Source organism: Elaeis guineensis, chromosome 4, assembly GCF_000442705.2.
Source record: "Elaeis guineensis isolate ETL-2024a chromosome 4, EG11, whole genome shotgun sequence".
NCBI lineage: Eukaryota > Viridiplantae > Streptophyta > Magnoliopsida > Arecales > Arecaceae > Elaeis > Elaeis guineensis.
In genome coordinates, this window is record NC_025996.2 from 57070599 (window position 1) to 57091204 (window position 20606).

The window sequence follows — 20606 nt, forward strand, 5'->3', positions numbered from 1 at the left end:
AAATATGGCCAGATAAGTTAGGCTGGACAAGTTTCCTAACCTTGAAAGAAAAAGGACAGCAAGATAATTATTTGACAAGTGTAATATTGTGAGTTTCAGCAGATTTTGTATCTCAGAGGAATTTAGCCAGTGAGATTACTGGAAATTAACCACAGCTTCAAGACTAGTAAGATTGCCAAAACAAGGAGGGCTGCTGAAGCCATTGCTTGATAGGTCAATCACTGAAATTATGGTGAGGTCAATAAGGGCATCCAGACTACAAGTAGAAAACCAATTATATGATTAACCAAGAAAAGCAAGGTTGGAGAGTTTACCAATGTCTGATGGGATACTTCTATATAGTAAATTACCACTGAGACCAAGATGGATGAGGTTATCAAAGGAAGAGAAGCTAAATCCTTGAGAGTGTCATCAAGTCTAGAAAATCGTATGCTTATTTTGGTCGTACTTTGAGCTTTGTTGTATATAAGGTATGCCATACCGTAGCAAACCAGACGATATAGAGCGTACCATACTGCACTGGTACCAAAAACTTATACGTAGTATAAGGGGCATACCGAAATTCGGTACGTCAAACCAGCCTCCATATCAATTACACCAACATAGTAGCAAGGTGGCAGCAGTGAGCGGCCCAGACCGAGATAGTGTACCTTGGTTGCATATAACAGCAGTCCACTTGCATGAGTTTATTACTTCTGCATTAGTGGCTTCATTAGGCAGCCTCCATGATTGGAGAAATTAGTGTTTTTGAGGCTGTTTTTCCAGCGAGAGCTTCTGCTTCTGAATTTGCTGAAGCCAGATTCTCTATTGCGGCTGCTACAGAGGACAAAACCACATTGGGTGTAAAAGCCAGCCACAACAACGGAAAAAATAGTAGCCTGCAGAAGAATGGAAGCAGCATTCTTCTTACCACTGAGAATTTGGATGGATTGAATCCTTATGCCTCTGCCTTCAAATATGCTATTGCCAGATACCCACTCATCTTCATCTACTTGCTGGAGGAGGGTCTTCGAGGATATGCTTTGGCTTGGTATTTAGCCTTTAGCCTCCATTTGAAATTCCAATTGCAAAATGTGTGTGTGTGTACACACACATGCTTGTCCCTCGGTAAGAGTCCACTGTCGACATTGTTCATCTTTCAACCCTGTGAGCCAAAGATCCCCCCGGTTCATGAGATTTGTCTTCACAGAGGAGATTGTCCCTGAAAGGAAGACAAGAAACAAAATAAAGAAAATTTTGTGCCAGATGTAAGTAGTGTGCCAATTGTTTATTTCATTAGTCTGACAAAAACAGCCCCATTAATTGTGCCAAGCTTTTTGTGGATCTGGTTTAGGTTGCTCTTTAGTCTTTATCTCCACTAGAAATTCTACATCAAGAACCCAACATTCTTCTCTCCCTTTCAGTCCCTCTTTTCACTCTTCTTTCTGGGGAGGAAACCTCTCCAGGATTTAATTTCCATTACTGCAGTATTAAATGCAAAATAAATTCATAAACAGGCTGCTTTTTTATTGCCCCCTACTCTTTCTATAGCCAAATCTCTCAATGCAGCAGAAAATAAGAGCAAAATCTTTTGCAAAGTTACTTGTAAATCCAGGCTTTCACCATATGTTTGTAGAACCATCACACAAGAGAAACCTTTTTATTGTAATCATCTACTTGACAATTCAATCTATTTCAGTGCTGCTCAAGATGTAATTAAAAAAAGCAGAATATAATGTTGGGACTTTCAAGCTAAAATTGAAGCCCAAACAGATGATTATAATGGAAATAAAACCTAACTAAATCAGCAAAAAGAATATATGGAGTAATAAAGTTCATAAGCTACAAGATGGCCACAAATTGAGTAAGATCTCAGATCTCATTTCTTTGATTTGGGTTCTCTGGACCACTCCGGAGGTATTATCTTGTAGTCTTCCACTTTCTCTTCCCCCTTACCGCTTTCATTTTCCTCTTCATCTAAAACATCCTTGGAAAATGCATCAGGATTTGCTTTGATGCAATCCTGCAAAGCAATAAAAGGATTCACACAGTCCGATCCCTACAAAACCAAAACCGGATCATTAGATTTGCAAAGCAGTTCAAAATCTTCCTTAAGACTGTTCATTGTATTAAATGAGTCCCAGCAGAGAAAATAAAATCAGACAGCATTCTGCCAAAGAGCTAGATTATTGAATACGCAATAGCAATAGCAATATTAACAGCAATTTTAGAACAACCCAAGGAAAGAGAGAATCGATTGAAAAAAAACTTCATCAGAATTTTCGCAGACTGGCAGTTTTTAGATGAGGGTTACCTTCTCTTCAGCAGTGCTCTTAATAAAGCAGACAAAAGCCTCCGTGAACTGAGTCCCACAAGGACCCTTTCTCAACTCTGCAACGCAGGGGCACTCAAGTGCTTTCTGTGCCTTCACATCTAGTGACTACAAGAACAAAGAAACTAAGATTTTAATTGTCAAAAGGATCAACATAAGTTGAGCAATAAAACTAATGAATAACTTGCTCAAAGTACAAAAAATAAACTAAGAAATAATGCCACCACATCAAAATTCAAGAACAAGTGTAGCTTTCCCTAAGTCATAAAAAAGAACAGACCTCCTCATTCTCATCACCGCCCGAAGCTGTAGCTTCTGCACATTGCAAAACATGCAAAGAAATCATGGGAGAATTCAACCACTAAAATGCAGTAATCAAGCATTCCCATTCAACTCAAAGAATATAACTGAGATTTGAAACAACTACCATGACTCCGGCCTTTAATTATTTATTTATTTACTTATTTATTTATTTATATATCTATACTAAATTATTAAATGATAGAGTAATATGCCATCTTAGATTTGATCCATCAAATTTTGTGACCAGAATACCCTTACTTCGGCCCCATTTGGCATGAGAGTTGGAGAGATAAAAAGCACCATTTGGAGGGGCAAAAGCTCTTTTAGATGATTTTAAGGTGCTTGGCAAAAATTTTGAAACAACCTTTTGCCCCCTCCAAAAGTTGAAAAAAGTTTGCCAGAGGAAGCTCCAATTTGGAGATTTTGGACAAAAGCTCTACTTGAGAAAATATATAAAGTTGTTTTAATTTTCAGTGACAGTAGTCCACCACTCCAGCTCCTGATAGTAGCTGTTGGACGAGTTAAGATTGAGGTCTGGCGAGGCAGCAGAAGAAGATGATGACGATACGGAAGGCTTCATGGTATAGAGGGAGGAGGATGACAATGGACTTAGGAGCATGTGGTGGTGCAAATTGTTGCTGGGGTTTGAGAACAACTGGTCATCATCAAAGACCGGGACAAGAGCCAGGAGGTTCAAGGGTTATCTTCATTTGTGCCATACCCATGCCCCATGGCAGAGAGAACATTTTGGAGAGAGCTAGAGAGGAAAGAGAAAGGGCTTTGGTGAAGGGAATTTTTCTTTTTTCTTAATGAGTTTTTCAAAAAAGTTCTAGGTGCAGATGTTCAAATGATTTTGTTAAAAATGATAAATATGTCGTGCAAATGTTCAAATGATTCTGTTAATAACAATAAATATGTTACTTAGGAGTAAGTATACTTGTATGGAAAAATTAAGGTAGCAGTTTCTTAAATATGCCAATTAGAGCAGAATGGCATTGTCTTCTACAAAGATAAAAAAAAGCATGTGGATACTAAAAATAAATGATAATACATTTATTTTTCCTAAAAAAATATAAATAACTTACATGTTGCAATTTTATAATGATAATGAAGGTTTTTTAAAAAAAAAACTCTAATTACATTAAATATATAAGGAATTTAAATAGCAATTGTAATCTAATTATTATCTTTCTCTGATAGTTGTTAAAGAGAAAAATAGCAGTTGCTACTCCCATTATCTCACAATAATAGTCAAAAGTTATCTGATATTTTTACTGCTTATAGAAATAAAATTATATTTCTAAAATTTGAATTTTGTATTAGCTAGAAAATTTCCCAAAGGTGGCTCGAGCAAATAATACCATTATTTTATTTTTGTTACTTTTAATTATATTTTATCGTAACAAAGAACCTATTTTTATTTGCTATCCAAACAAAGTTTATTGTGGTGCAGTGAATTTGAGGTTTTGGGATCAGAGATGCTAAATAAATAATGTATGATACCACAAACAATCTATAAATTAAAAACTGGTGTGATGAATTTGACATTTTGAGATAAAGTGATAACTATTTTATTAATTAAACTTTTAATTATATTATTTAGATTAAAATATCAAAATAAATCATTTATAAATTAACAATGCTTTCTAAAAGCATTTTCGTAGTTTGGTTATCAAAGAGACATCAAAGTTCCGTAGCACTTTAGAAATAGAGTTACCAAACCCAAAACTCTACAAACAAAACCTCTACTGCCTACAACAATACCAAACTGGGCTTTCCTCTCTTCACGAATATCTGCAAAAAATACATTAAAGAAGATCCATGTGTGTCTTTGTTTATCTCTTCGGATCTATTTCTTACTTGCATTGTTTCTCCATCTCTTTTTCATGCGCCCAACCGACTGGACTCCTTTTTAAAGTTTAAAAACAAAAAACACTATTTATCTAATCCACATATTCCATCTCCATTATCCCCAATTCTTTGAACCCTTCTTAATTTATTTTTTATATGTAGTACATGTGTTCATTGCGAGTTTATTTTTATAAGATCTAGGACTTACCAACCTTCTAGTTGACACCCTCCTGGTTTAAACAAACTTGAACCCTAAACCCAGTCAATTTCCATGAATTTCCATTTGCTTCTACCCAAACTTTATGGTTCCGGATAGACATTGTCACTTCAAATTGCCAGACTAGCATTCATACATCCAAGAGTTGGTGGAAACACATTTTCTGTTGCATTTGGTTTGTGGGAAAGCAAAACTTGCTATAGGAATAGGAATGGCAATTCCTCTTGGAATAGTCATTATTTTGCTGGTTGACTGAATTTTTTATTCTTGGCTGGAAAAGCCCTAGTGTCGGGGCATTGTTTTTGTCCATATAAAAAGGGAAGAATTAATTTTGAGGGCTTTATCCCAGGAAATAGTTATTCCATCCCCACCTTGGAAAACTTATTCCAGAAAAAAAAAAAAAAATGGAGACGGGTGGGGTTGTCATTTCTGCTTTGTCAAAGCAGTTTCTCAGGAATAAGACTTATTCCAAGCCTTATTCCCACTTTGTTCCTGAACCAAATGCAGCTAAATAAGACTTTTTTTTTTCAATGACTTAACCAAGATCAATTTCCTCCTTCACAACCTACCATCACTCTTTTTTAATTAAACAAAGTTAATTTTGAAAACCCACTTCTCTGAGGCGTTTAGGTCAGAATACCATTCCTCCCTAGTTTTTTGTTTTCCCAAAAGGACCAAAAAAAACATAACAAAGCATGTTCTGCGGAATAAGGCTTATTTCAGGTTTGGTTCCTGCTTTATCCCTAACCAAATGGAACTACAGAAACTTGGTTTCACGATTGGTCAAAGATTAAATTCCTCCATCACTAGAATTACAATAACTCTTTTTTGTTATTATACGACTTTCTTCTTTGATGATCAAAATTTGCCAGCCAGCGTTAATAGGTGAACACCCGCTCCTCTAACATAAACTAGTTTCTTTGCTCAGACTAAAATGTCACCCGTTGATAACTTTAAAGCTTAGGTTCTTGCATCACTACGAGCTAATAACGAGAGAAAAATAGAACTCAAAAGGTATGGTGAACGAACCTGCGACCAGAGCTTCCAAGGAAAGCGCCGGGGAAGGAGATGATGATGGCGATGGAGAGGGTTGGATCGCAGGTTGAGAAGTCCGATCTCCTTCTGATGAGGACGCATCGCTCAGAGTTTGGCCCATCGAGAGCAGGAACAGCAAGGTGGCTTGGGGTTTCTTTACAGGGTTCAGAAGAGAATGGGATGGGTCTCCCACCCTCGCGCTTTATTATTTCTAAAATCTCTAGCAGTGGAAGGTGGGCAGCGGACCGGGAATTACAAGTCAACCACGGCGCTTTTGTTCCGTCGCGCCGAGTCCAATCGGATGGCCAAAAGTCCGGGCCGAAATTTCCACGAAATAACTCGTTCAGATTTCTTTTTTGTAGGGGTGGGGTGGGGTGGGGTGGGTGGGGTGGCAAGAGCTTTTTTTTTTTTTTTTTTTTTTTTTTTAACAACGACAGGAATAATAATATTCAAAATAGATAATTTAATATATATATATATATATATATATATATATATATATATGCATATGCATATACGTGTGTGCGCGCATGTGCACATATGTGTGTGTGAAAATAGAAATTGAGAGAAAATATATTAGTAATTTAAATTATCCATATAAATAACAAACTCTTACCTATAAATGCTATTTAGATCAAAGTAAATTTTGAGTATGCCACATAAAAATAGAGTATATGTGAAAAATATTTTATTCTTTAAGCATTAAAATACTCATTGAAAAGAAAGAGAGAATGAAAAGCATTATGTGATTAAATGGTTAAATTAAATTATATTATTAAGGTATTATATTATTACACTCTTGAAATTAAAATCCACTCATGCATGTTGCAAGAATATGGATTAATACCATAAATTTAAATGGACGCTATTTTGTCGTTGATTTACCGCTTCAAATTCCATGAATTTGTTGTTCCCAATGATTGGATATTGTTTAGAAGAAGTTTTTTTCATTATTGATGATATATAATGCTTATCAATATTTATTTTAAAATTATTTTTTATTTATTTATTAGTAAAATTAATTATTAATTTCAGTAAATGATAAATTATGTATCCTAAATCCTGCGTGTAATGTGCAAGTGCAAAACTAGTGTGCATACATCGCACATCACTCCTAAATGCAACAAATATGCTAGCCATTTTTTTTTGATATATATGGGCGATCACATCACTCTAGTGTGAGTACAATCCAAAACATCAAAAAAATCCTACAAAATCTACGAATATATGTCATCCTATCGTCAGATCTAGTCTCCGATATGCTCGACAACAAATGATGTAATCTAATCTATCATGTAGTTCGTCTTTTAAAAGACGTGCCAAATAGACATTGTGATGAAATTATGAAGGAAACTCCAAATTTCGTGGAGGAGGGGATGAGTCTTTATATCATCCTGGATCTAGCCGATAACTATGGCGGAATCATCCTCATTGAAATTTTTTTTCATCCGTAACTTCTGTCTGGCGCAAATGATATCCATCCAAACCGCATAAAGTTCAGCTTTGGGACAAAAGGCTCAAAAAGATGTGATCCTCCCGTCACTAGCAATCTGGTGTCTGAATCTTAGATGACATAGCCAACACCACCTCTACTATTCTTAATACTACCATCAAAATTAATATTGACAAATCCCAAAGAAGGGAGCTTTTAGAAAATGAAAAAAATCTTTTAAATAGTGATGAGAATCTAAGAGAAAAAAATTCAAAAAATATAATACAAAAAAAGAAAACCTAATGTACAATGTCCTAGACACATAGAATTCAGATGGAATATGGTGTTATTAGAAGCTAAAGTAAGATGCAATTCCAAATGAAGCAGTAGAAAGGATTCCCAGAATAAGTCAATGGAGAAATAACAAATGTAGAAAAAGCAATAAACGCCAGCACCTGTAGAATCATGGCACTCAAGAGATCCAGTATCCAATATGTACAATATGGAAGAAAAGCTGTCTCTGGTATAGAAAAACCATGACTTCAGACAAACACTATGGGAAAGCCTATCCAAATATGCATATAGTGAAGCATATAGACCATGTATATTTGAGGATGACACCAGAGAGGCAACGCATTGTAGATCATAAACTAAGACATTAGAGAGATAAAGAAAAAGTAGAAATGTGTCTGAAATATTAATTACGAAGAGTTGTATAAGCAAATATATAGAGGAACTGAAATAGTATAGAAAAAGGAGAAGCACATATCATCAAATAATTGAAGCATAGTGATGTGCAGTTGGCTTCCTGACAAGCAGATAGATAAAATGCAAAACACCATAGCAACAAAATTACTATGCAACTAGCAGCAGCTCGTACAACCTCAAGCCAACAACCCTCACGTAACAACAATATACAAAGTAATGTAAGGAGATACATTAGAGATCCCAAATGCATCACCCCAAGCATTATGGGAGAAGATAAGCTAGAAGCAACATGTAAAGATATAGTAGTATGAGATAAGAGTAACCCAAATGATAGAGAGAATAAAGAGTAATTGACATGGAGCTAAGATAGCTGAGTGGTTAAGAATAAGTAGAATATGAGCTAATACAATAGAAAACAAAACATGTCCACATCTAAGTATAACTGATGCAGTTGTGGTGAAAAATAAAACCCATATAATATAGCTGTACCATAGATAAATATAAGGCATAGCGAAAGAAGATCCAGATATCACCTTGTTAGTGAAAAGTAATGATGTCTAAGATTTGCTGGCTAGCTATTAGGTGAAATGCAGAATACCACAATAATAGCATCACAATACAAAAAGCATGAGCACCAGAAACCTTAAAGCGAAAAACCTCATATAGCAACAAATGACAAAATAAACAGAGCATAGTCTAACCCTAAACTCCATGTGTATCAATAATGAGGGAAGCCATAAATGACCTCCATCCTTCACAAAGTTATTAGTAATGCAAAAGATTGATGCCATAGCCATCTACTTATAAAAGCTGTGTGCGATGTGAATCCAAAGTAGCCTCAGAATTTCACTGAAAATTGCCTCTAAGATCCCTATTAGTCATATAATCAACCACTTGATTTGCTCCTCAATAAATACAGAAAACTTTGAAAATAGAAGTACATGCTTTCCAACCCCTAAATCCTTAAGAAAAGGAATATGCATATATTTTTGTAGAAATAAAGCATCAAGCCATGGAACTACTGTAATGGAATCACTTTCTAAGAAAGTGGTAGAACCTTTTGAAGCATGTACCGCAGCCCTTATTAAATAGCAAGCAATTCAGCAAAGAGAACCAATGAGAGTAACAATAATTTATCTCTAGTTTGCAACAGCCAGATATTATGATCCCCTATCACATAAGTAACAACCACTTTGGTTGATACCACCGAGGCATCAAAATTAACCTTAATTGCTCCAAAGAGATGAGGTAGCCATGATACTGTACTTGGCAAATAAAATAAAATATTATATTAATTGCCCAGATGAAGCCATGACATCCTGCTTACTAGAAACAGTCGCATAATTGTACAACACATAAGCTCTATGAATTATCTGGACTGGCATTTAGGTTATTTGATTAACAATTCTTTCATTAAGAACTTGTCAGAGCAACCATGCAACATATGCCATTAGTGATTTCTAATCTTTGATTCATCAAGGCATTAGACATATATTCCATCAATGCTGGTAAGCTAGAAAAAGAGAAAGTCACTCGGTATATATTGCACGGATGCTACCAACAATCCATAGCAAAAGAATAAGTTAGTATCACATGAGTACAATCTTCTACAATCTCCAGACATAAATCACATGCCCGAGTGTCCGATAGAATAATACCATAATGAGCAAAAAATTCTTTAGTAGGCAAACTTTCTCTTCAAAGTTGTTATTGGAAGATTTTAAATCAAGGTGCCAACTTTAGTTTCCAAATCCATTGAATTAAGTAATTCACATTTTGTTGCCACCATGGTGTGGACAATTTATGCGTATCCTGGAGTAAGATATACAAGAGTTTGGTATTATCCCACACAAGATGATCAGACTAGTCCTTGCACAATAGGATTTGAAATAATCTAGTTCATCATATTAGTAGAAAATAACTGAGCTAACTGAGCAAAACCCTAAGTTTGGGATTTAATAATCAAATCCACTTGCTCATATATCAAGGCATTGAGTATCAATATTAATATATATAGGCCATGATGTCAAAGGCAAATTGGTTATCCAAGAATTAGTATAGATATTAATTGATGCTTCATAACCCACTAACCATTGAAATTTATATCGGACTTCAAGTCCTACAACACATATCTTCCCCCAAATCATAGAGCAATGTCTAAGTTTAGTGTAATACATCCAAGAGCCTGAAAAGTATTACTTAGCCCTAACCAATTGAGCCCATAATAAGGATCAACTATAAGTTGAAAATTTATATAAACTCTGATGCTTTTGAGATAATAAAGAATGCATGCCTAAGCTCCCTTTTGCCCTAGGCAAATACACATGCTCCCAATCCAACAAAAATCTTGGCCATCACTTGGATGCCCCCACACAAAAGCCCTAAACACCTTTTCTAGCTTATTTATGTTAGATTTAAGAATATGTACAAAAGATAATGCATATAAAGGAATGGAAGATAGAACTAATTGAAGAAGTATAACCCGACCTATGAAAGATAATATATACATCTTCTATTTCTACATAGCTATTTTATTAGCTATTTTGCTAAGAGGAGCCTAATAGTCTAATGTATGAAGGTCTTATCAAACGTCGAATCCCCAAGATGTTGCCAAGGTATCCCTTTTTCAAAAAATACAATATACTAAGAATATGCAACTTGAGTTTAACTGGCGTAAAAGAACTAAAAGCAATATATAATTATGCACAATTGATGGTAGGCATCGATAATAGCAGTAAAGCATACAGCTTCCCTTATCATTATTCGAGCCACTAAAATACAGTAATCAACATAAAAAATATGGGATATACTTAATCCTACATGTCGTCTATAAGCTTTTAGTAATTGATTGTGAGTTGCACATTGCAATATTCTAAAGAAAAACTCAAAGCATAAAATAAAAGGATAAAATTATAGAGGGTAGCCCTATCTAATATCTCTAGAAGCCAAAAATATATAGAAGGTGAACCATTGATTAAAAGTAAATTACAGATGAAAAAATAATCAAGAACCCATTTAACAAATGCTCTCTCCATATCAAGCTGTAACATCATTAAGCTTTTAGACTGTGGAATCTGAAAATTTGAAGTACGATTAAATTATGATAAAAAAATTAGGACTCTTCAATCTATCGAAGAAGCCATATCTAAGCTTATTTCTGTAAGGTAAAAGAAAATGACAATAATCAATACTGTAACACAAAAGAAAGATGACGTGAAGGCAACTAAGAGATACCCTTCCTCTTCACTCGATGTCACCTACAACCTTAGATGAATAGAGCAAAAAATGCAATATCTCCATGCCAGTTGAGATGGTAGATCTAATGGTTAAACTACTTCTCAACCTAGAGAAGGAGAAGGCAAAAATAGTAGCTAAGTTGCTTTCTACATGCAAGATAATTATATATGGATTTTTTTTTTTGAATTCTTTAGATTTTAGCTCCCCATCTTTTGTATACTTTGTTATCTTAGAGTAGCTTGTGAATCTATTCTCTTTGCAATGCTAATATTATTTTCTGATAGTATGATTAGCTATTTCTTAAAACATATTCTTCTTGCCTTCTCTCTCTATTTGGTTCTCCTCTATATATTCGCTGAGTTGGAGTGCATAACTATCACATCTTTTACCTCCTTTGAATTTGTGCTTTGATTGTAGAGGACAAGTTGTCACTTGTATCCTTATCACTCTAATAAATTAGTAGCTATGTCAACTATTTTACCTTGATTTTCTTGATCTTTATCCTGGTAATTACAAGGTTCTTGCTTCTCGATATCAATTCTTAGATGGAATGTTAGATGATCAGAAAAAGCTTGTTAAAAAGCATACAGTTAGATACTATTATATCTTAAGGTTTATATTTAATCAGGCAATAGGAGTCTAAAATTTTCAACCTTTTCTTTGCCGTACTTAAATCCTTAACTGGAGGTCAAATATTTTTTTGGATCAGTTTGAACGCCGAAGGTTCTTTTGATGGAATTTCCTTAGTAGAGTGTAACAACTTAAGAATATAAGGAAAAAAAATAAAGAAGTCTATATTATAGTGTAGGTTTATGACAATGCTATGCATATAGATTGGATGATAACCTGATTTGTGACCCCTAGGGCCCACAATATTCTAAAGAATTTCTTTTGGAATGACCTTTGACATATCATATCTCTCTTCTTTGGATCTTGAACAATATGAGGGATTTTAGTGCTATTTGCAAGATAAATGAAAGGAACAATAGCCTTCAAGCCATTTAAGATACTTTGGGTTTTATCTCCTTAACAAGATCCATGCAATTGATAGACATTCCTCTAAAAGATCATGATTACACCTACAGTAAAAGCTTCATGATAACCTATTCATGGCTAAGTTGGATGTCTTTCTTGTTTCCATTGAGTGGGATATTTCTTTCACTTCCATGCTCTAGTATGCCTTATCTAACCCATATTCAAATCATACCTCTATTATGCCCTCCTTTGGAATCTGTATCAAAAGTCACAAATAGTTTATATTTGATAGAAGTTGGTTGTCTTAAAGTTCCATAAGTAAAATTATGTCTATAGCTTGAAATCTATTGAAGGATCTGAAAAAGCAATTGTCGAGCTTAGTAATATGCTTAGAGCAACTCAAAAAGCTTTGAAATAATGGAGCAATAAGCTTAGAAACTCTATTAGAGGCTTGAAGGCATAATAATTAAATAAAATCCAGAAGCTGGACATAAAAGAAGATTGAATTTTCAAAAAGAAAAGTGGATAAAAAAAACTTTCAAAAATAGAACTTCAAAATTATAAAGATGGAGAAACCAACTAAATGCAAAGGTATAAGGTCAAGTGACTGCAAGAAAGTGACAATAATATAGAGTACATTTGCAAGATAGCTTATTTTTCTTGCGAGTTCAATTTTATCTCAAAATTAAAAGCTGATGGCTATGAGATTTTTGATTCAACAGAGATTAAGAAGTGTTTCACTAGCTTCTTTAGATTGATCTTGGATAAACCAAGAAAACTCTATTAGCTTTAGCTTGGAATAAAATACATAATTTATTCATCATCATACACAGATTGAGCTTTGTCAATGCCTATTTCTTTGGAGAGGAGATTAGAGAGACAGCATTCAACTTCAGAGGTAGACAAAGATATGGACTATATGGATTCACATTGTACTTCTTTTAATACTTCTGGGAGTTAGTCAAGAATAATCTTTTTGTTTTCTTCAATAGCTGGAGTCCTCTAACTTGGACATGTCAAGACTCAATTGTACAGCATTTGCTCTTATACCAAAAAAGAAGTCTATAACTTTCCCTTCATATTTTTAGCTAATTGGTTTAATTTACAACTATCTAAATATAGTTTCAATGGCACTTGCAAACTGACTCAAGTCTTTATTATGCACATCCAAAACCCAGCTCAAGCAATATTTTCTAAAGACCTTCACAAAATTGACATTGGTATCTATTCAAATTACTTTCTCATGAAGGTTTTTTAAGAATTGGAACTCTTGATTCAAACATATGAAATTTAGTTGGGGTCATCTATAAGTATGATATTTCTAAGGCCTTCAATAAAATTAATATTTATTATATATTGAGAGAAGGAAACCCCTTGTCCCCATTACTTTTAGTTCTTACAATTAATGCTCTTAATAAAATATTCAATAAAGTTGCTTTATCTAAAGGCCCATTTGATTCGGAGCAATCTGGCATGAAAAAATAAATCTCATGTCAAATTATCATATTTGGTGTGAAAAGTAAAAGAGAGATATGGTAAAATAAATAGTAAATTTTGTATCTATTTTCTTGACAGATAGAAGATAAAACAACTGCTATCAGAGGATAATATTTTTTTCTCTTATTCGATTATTGAGTGAAAGTTATCTAAAAATATTATTTTTTTAAGAAAAATACCTCATTTATATGATATTATATTATACTAATATTATATTAATATATTATAGATATATCAATATATTAATTAATAATAACTATATAATAATAATAATCAAAATATTAATATATTTATTAATAAATATTAATTTTTAATTAATAATTAATAAATATTTATTAATTAACAGTAAATCTAACATAAAAATTATTAATAATTAATATATTTATTTATATACCAAATCATATTAAAATTTATTTATAATTAGAAATATATTTTTTAATATATATAATTAATTTAAAAAATATTATTAACCTATGTAAATATATTTTAATATTTAAAATAATCAATATTTATAGCGTTTACATTAATGGGCCATAAATTGCCAACAAATGGATTGAGGAAAAAAAAGGTATTATAATTGTTTAATGATATTATTAAAAATTAGGTAATATTCTTTTATAAGATTATCTCCAACCAAACACAATAATTTTCTTTATACTATTTTTTGGAGTAATTTTTTTACCAAACAAATATGATAAAATTTATTTTCTCTTGAATCATTTTTTCAGATAAATGGTTATCAAAAATTATCAAATTATCCTATATTCTGACATACTCTAATCAAATGAATCCTAAGATATATGTAGACTTGCTCATCGAGCATGTCGTTTTGGGGGGGGGGGGGTGGAGGGTTCTAGCCGTTCTTAATCTCAGATATGAACTAAAGTTAGCGAGGCTCGAGATCAATAACTTCGAGCTTTAAGCTAAGCATGACTTTAGATTTTTCACTAATAAACTACAAATAGATATCTTCACATCGAGCCCACAACGATGACAATGATGAAGGGTATAAAAATACCTATTAAAAGTGAAGGTTGAGGGCCACACATGATAGTAAAGAGGGTGAGAAATGGTGATGGAATAGCAAGTAAATCTTAATGTTGGTAAGATTGAAAGGACAAGGGGTGGTGGTGGAGAAACCTGAGGACCTACCTAGAGTAAATATCTGATCGATCGGTGTTGGATCGTTGCACGATGATGTGGTGTTGGCCATCCTCTTTATTCTCCACTACAGTCTTAAGTATATCGCAGTGCCCAAACGACACTACATCATAATTGATGAAAAAGATGCAATGAACTCAACAAGATGAGAGGATGAAAAACAACCATGATCTTTTAGAGGATTAGTTCCCTTGAGGAGGAAGAGACGAAATGAGAGGAGAGGAGAGCCCTTTTTTCACGTATCAACGGTTGGGTCAATCAAAGAAGGAGGTAAAGAGGCAATGCCCTAGTGGCCACCTCCTCCTTTCCTTTTGGGCAGGCTATGCACTAATAGGCTAGGGCTACAGCGCTACAATGCACACACACACACATATATATATTGGTATCTGATGGGGCTTAAGCCAAGTAGATGTAAACTTGAGTCTAGCTCGTTTAAAGGATAGGCTCAACAATCAAGCCTGGCTCATCCCTTTGGGCTTAAAAATCAAGATTTGTCCCATTTGAAATGGTCCAAGTTTAGGTGGACCACCCGATATTGAAGCGCATATAGATATATGTTGGTTTGGGCAACTTCTAGACTATTGATGGTACTAAAACTCTACAATAAACTGATGATATTCTTATCCTTGTCTATGCTAGGAAGAATTACATATGTGTTTTGAAGTTAGTACTATATTATTTTGAATTTGTGACAGTATTGACTGTTAACTTTCACAAGAGCTTGATTTTCTTAGTTGGCATTGAGAGTGTAGACAAACCTCAATTTATTGCTTAGATCAATCGCAAGATTTCTCTCGGTCCTTCATTAGCCAAAGTTAATGGGATACTGTTGATTTAAAAAGTATGCTTTTATCTCCAGAGGTAGATTTATTCTTGTTAATGCGATTCTATCTACACCTCCATTATACATAATGTCGCTCTATAAAATACTTGAGTGGATGATCAAAAGAATTGATAAAATCAAATGTGTATCCTTATGGAAGGGTTCCATATCTGTTGGATGTATGCCCTAGAAGTCAATCTTGGCTGATACATTTCATATCTCTAGGACATGATTTTGCACTTATTGGACAGTTATAGTACCATTCATGTTTATGTATCCATGAATCATCCAAAAGATTAATAAGATAATGATATATATTCTAAAAGAGTTGAGAATTTGAGGCATGTGTCATTAATGGTTGATTCCTAAATTACTCTTAATCATAGGATCATCATGGGGATGGTGTTTGATCCGGATAGATCAGTGCACGGATCGCTTTCTTCAGGTAGATGGATCTCGAGTCTGCAGTGTAGAAATACTGAAACAAAAATATAGGTGGTTGTTAGAGAACAACTAGCACTGAGCGTGACCAACACGAGAAGTCACATGGCTGTCTGCTCACTCGTTAGTGACTTTCTCGATGCAGCAGTTGTATGACTAGTTTTTTTATCTGAGATGATACTACTACTCACAGTGAGGCTGCTGGAGTTTGACTGACACATCAACATGGGTCTCAAGGAGCCCTTATAGTGGATGTTGACGACAGTTGATCCACTGTAGGAGTGGAATGTGATCAAGATGGAATCTATCGATCCTAGCAGAAGGGAGTAGTCCTATGAGATTCAAGAGGCTGAATCCTTAAGTCTATGGTCATAGCATTGTGATTGATGAAAAGAATTTTTATAGAATCACATATGGACTCAAGCTGATTGAATCTATCATATGACCGATGTTGAGGTTTGACGATTCATCCATACCCGCCATCTGGTTGGGACTCACGATAGAGAAACTATATCATGCACTAACTATACTTAGAAGTTCATATTTTATTCTACTAGATTGCCACTACATACTGCTAGATGTCACTGGTGGATTGTGAGACTCATAAGGATCATCTTAATGATCAATGATCCTTGATGGACAGAGTTGGAATTGTTTCAATTCATTGAAAAATATTTTAATAATATTATAATAGAAATCATAATATATTTCACTACCAAACAGAATAGAACCTATGGGATCACACACAAAAGAGATTTTTGATCGAACAGATGGTTGAATTATGATTATGAATCGTAACAGAATTTGATTATCAATTTGATTGATAATTAATCTAATGCAAATATTGCATTATATAACTCGCTATAGAGTTGGTGAGTTATAGGAGGATTAATTAGCAATAAGATTGCTAATTTGCTCCATTTAATTGAGCATTAGAGCTTGTATCAAGTTTAATTTGATTAGATTTAATTTGATTCATTTTGGATTTGATTTGATCAACCCTATAGGATTATAGGATAATCCCACAAGGATTGGATGATTAGCTCCAGTTGAATTAGGATATGGATTTGATCCAATTTCTAATTAGACTAGGATATATGTATTCCTAATTGGACTAGAAATCTTCATTTTCATGCTGCACCAAATCCTAATGGGATTAAAATTAAAATTCAGTACCAAAAAAGAATCCAATAGGACTAGGATTCCTCCTCCAATTAGGAGACATCTAATCTAAATTAATTGGACTCCAAATCAGATTTAGATTCCTATTTATTTGAGTCCAATCTGGTCCTAATGTGATTAGGATTCATTGAGATTTTATTTGGTTTAAAACAGTCATTCAATCAAGAGTTCCATGATCATGATCTTCCTTGATTCCATGCATCCACACCAACCAGTTTTGTGCACCCAAAAGTCCCATGCCCAAACCAGATTTAATGCCATCTTTTCCCTTCTTTTTAATGTGTAATGAGGAGTTTTAAACCACCTTATTTACTATGTAAATCCTAGTGTGAAACCTGATTGTATGGGCGGCATAAAACAAGGGAGAGTCCAATGCAAATAGGACTCCTATTTCCTATCTAACTTATAATTCCCTTTAGCCTATAAATACCCCACTATATGGGACATGTAAAATGGTTGAGAGGATCAAGTTGACACCCAAATAGGAGCTCCTTGTGTGCGTGAAAACTATGGGAGAAAGGTGGGATGGCGTGAAGGGATTTGGCGTGAGGTAAGTTGGTGATTTGATCCTTTCTTTCTTACACAACCAATTGTTGGTTGTTTAGACAATATTTTCTCTCCTTCTTGTCCATGTTTAGATATGGTTGTCTCCACTTCTCTTTATCTAAAAATTAGATAAAATTTTTATATCTCTATTGTAGAGATTTGATGCATGAATTTTAAGAAGAAAAGAGAAGAAAATATTCTTCTCATGATCTCTAGTGTAGAGATTAAGATCCTCCTATATCTTCTTATTCTCTAAGAGTATCTTAGGAGAAAAGAAGATTTTCAACCATCAAGATGTGATCTCTACAAGGGAGCTAGCACTCCGGTGAGATCAAAAGGCTTCTGATCACATCAGAGTCTCGTATGGATATCCATAGAGGCAAGACGCTTGTACGGCTAAAAGGGACCTTCGAAGGATATCCATGATCATCTGTCTGCATCAAAGATTGATCCATATCCAGGTATATTTTATATTTATTTTTTTCTATTTGATTTCTGCATCTGAATCTTATCTCACATATGATGATTCTGGTTATGGTTTGAAGATATGATCTTATGCATGCTTAGATTAAATTAGATTTAATCTAAAAAAAAATTTTAAATTCCACTGTGTATTCTTTTTGTAAAATCATACATGCATAAAATCATAAAATTCTAATAGTGATATCCGAGCCACATCATATGCATAAGATTTAGATTTAAATTTCAAATTTGTTGAGAAAAATTTCAGATCTGAAAAATTTTAATGTCGTTCTGATATAAGGTTGTCCTGGCATAATTTGTTATGATGTATAGTTGGTCTAGAATGATGTAAAATTTTTTTATTAGATTAAATTTTTAGATCTGATTTTAAAGTATATATATGATATATATATTTTATTATTTGGATCTGAAAAGAGTTTCATAATTTGTTTTGATTCATGTATATAATATATGAAAGTAATGTTTAAGGCTGAAATTGTTTCAATGACCTGAACTAGTTTATGTATGTGATACATAATCATATGCATGATCTGAAATTATTTTGAGATCAAAATTTATTCTTCATGTAAAGAATTTAGATCTGAAAATTTTGATTTAAGATCTGAAATTAGTGTTTGTGCATGAGGGATTGATCATGGGTAGATCAAGTTAGGTCCTATAATTGGATTACATAAAAAGATTTTTGATTTGATCATATTGGGTCTAAATCGATTTAGCATTTGATCAAACCGAGTCAAGTATTAATTAGAGTGAGGTCAATAGAGCTTAAGATTGTATAATTATTGTTGATCGAATCGATTGACATCCATATATAGAATCAATTAATCTAAAGACCTAATTCGGCTTTGTGGCTCGAATTTGATTCACCTAAGCTAACCTATTCGGGTCAATTGTCCAATTGGTATCAAAGGCAAGTAATTGAAATATGGTTAATTAATTGGTTTCGTTCACTTATCTGATCAATTTATTGATGCCTAAAAAAAGTAACGGGGGGACCCTCACCAATCTCCACTTATCTGACCAATTTGGAAGATTGAATCTCAAATATGGTTGCTTAGTGGTTTGATTTAGTCCATGCCAATTACATCGGTCATGTGATGACTGATTAGATGAGATCTAAGCCTAAATCTCTTTATAAAATATTAAGTCCAAGATCTTCTACCATTGTAGATGTGCGGGCGTGCTACCGGTGTTGATTATTCTTGGCTGGTTATAGTGGTTCAGTTGCATCGAGAACACACAACCATTCTATTAACAAAGAGTTGCCGCAGGATAAAGATGGGGTTGTGCCTAATAACTGTTAGGGTGAGGAACCCAATGATGACTTTGCACCTGCTTGTGAATGGTGGGTCTGACTTAACTAAGGAGTGCGGGCAATAACTGTTAGGTGAGCCCACATGACTTAGAGACCAAGTGGCTGCAACACGCTTAGAGAAGTATCTGGATAAAGAGTTATCTACGCATCGATATCTTATTCGTGTTATCAATAACTATTAGGTGAGGTGCACGGCATCGGTGGAACCGCAGCACCCACTAGAAATCCAATTATCGCGTTAAAAATTTTGTTTCCCCACTCAAAGAGTGTGGAAGATCTGATAAAATAGTGAGAGTCTCTTTTTGCATCTAAAAATCTCTAGAGTAAATTATAAAAATAAGTACAAATATCCAATTAGAATCTTTACTCTCTGCTGTTCATTATGTCAGCTTCCAACCCTCTAGCTCAAATTTTAGATATCAACCGATTAACCGAAATTGATTATATAGACTGGCTCATAAACTTAAGAATTATTCTTAATTTTAAAAAATTAAGCTATGTTCTCTACCAGATCATTCTAATGTTAACAACTCGTCCAACCCATAGTCAACGAGCTATTCTTGATGAGTGAATGGACAATGACAATCAAGTTAGATGCTATGCATCAGCACATGTTTACTGCCAATAATGTGTTGATTCATTTGCAAGTATTATGAGGTGATCAAAGTCGCACAACCTATGTGATGCATGATGGGCAGTCAGTCTATGATCGTTATTTGATAATGATCAAGGACATTAAGGAGCTCAGAAGGCTCGACATGATCATGCATAAGAAATTGCTTATGAATTTGATTCTATAATTTTTGATTAGTTTATATGAGTAGTTTATGGTCAACTATCATATGAAAGATTATCATGGCATCTTATTTGAATTGGTCAAAATGTTGATAACAAAAAAATCTTGAAAGAGTTCAGAGATAAATACCTGGAGAGCTTAAAGAAATAAAGATACACCTAGAGTAGGTATGTCGAAATTGCTCAATACTGTACTTACGATTTTCTCCTCTCCCAGTTGAGTTATAGACTCTAGTGTAGAGTAGATAGGAATGTAGAGGGCTGAGGAAGTAACCCTTAAATTGGCTATAGGAT

The 20606-nt window shown here is 34.0% G+C and overlaps 1 protein-coding gene across 4 annotated transcripts; it reads right to left on the reverse strand.

Moving 5' to 3' along the window:
- Positions 1-500: 500 nt before the first annotated feature.
- On the reverse strand, positions 501-5945 carry LOC105042495 (mitochondrial intermembrane space import and assembly protein 40 homolog). Of its 4 annotated transcripts, XM_029263833.2 has the most exons (6): positions 5712-5945; positions 2592-2626; positions 2294-2419; positions 1775-2038; positions 911-1201; positions 501-813 (listed from the first exon to the last, which is right to left on the reverse strand). In XM_029263833.2, exons 1-4 carry the CDS (start codon positions 5836-5838, stop codon positions 1859-1861), a joined length of 468 nt encoding a protein of 155 aa, XP_029119666.1. In that variant the 5' UTR covers positions 5839-5945; the 3' UTR covers positions 501-813; positions 911-1201; positions 1775-1858. The 4 variants fall into 4 exon arrangements, with proteins under 4 accessions (XP_029119666.1, XP_019705290.1, XP_029119665.1 ...); XM_019849731.3 differs by having other exon boundaries at positions 911-2038; XM_029263832.2 differs by having other exon boundaries at positions 501-816; positions 911-2038.
- Between the last annotated feature and the right edge of the window lie 14661 nt (positions 5946-20606).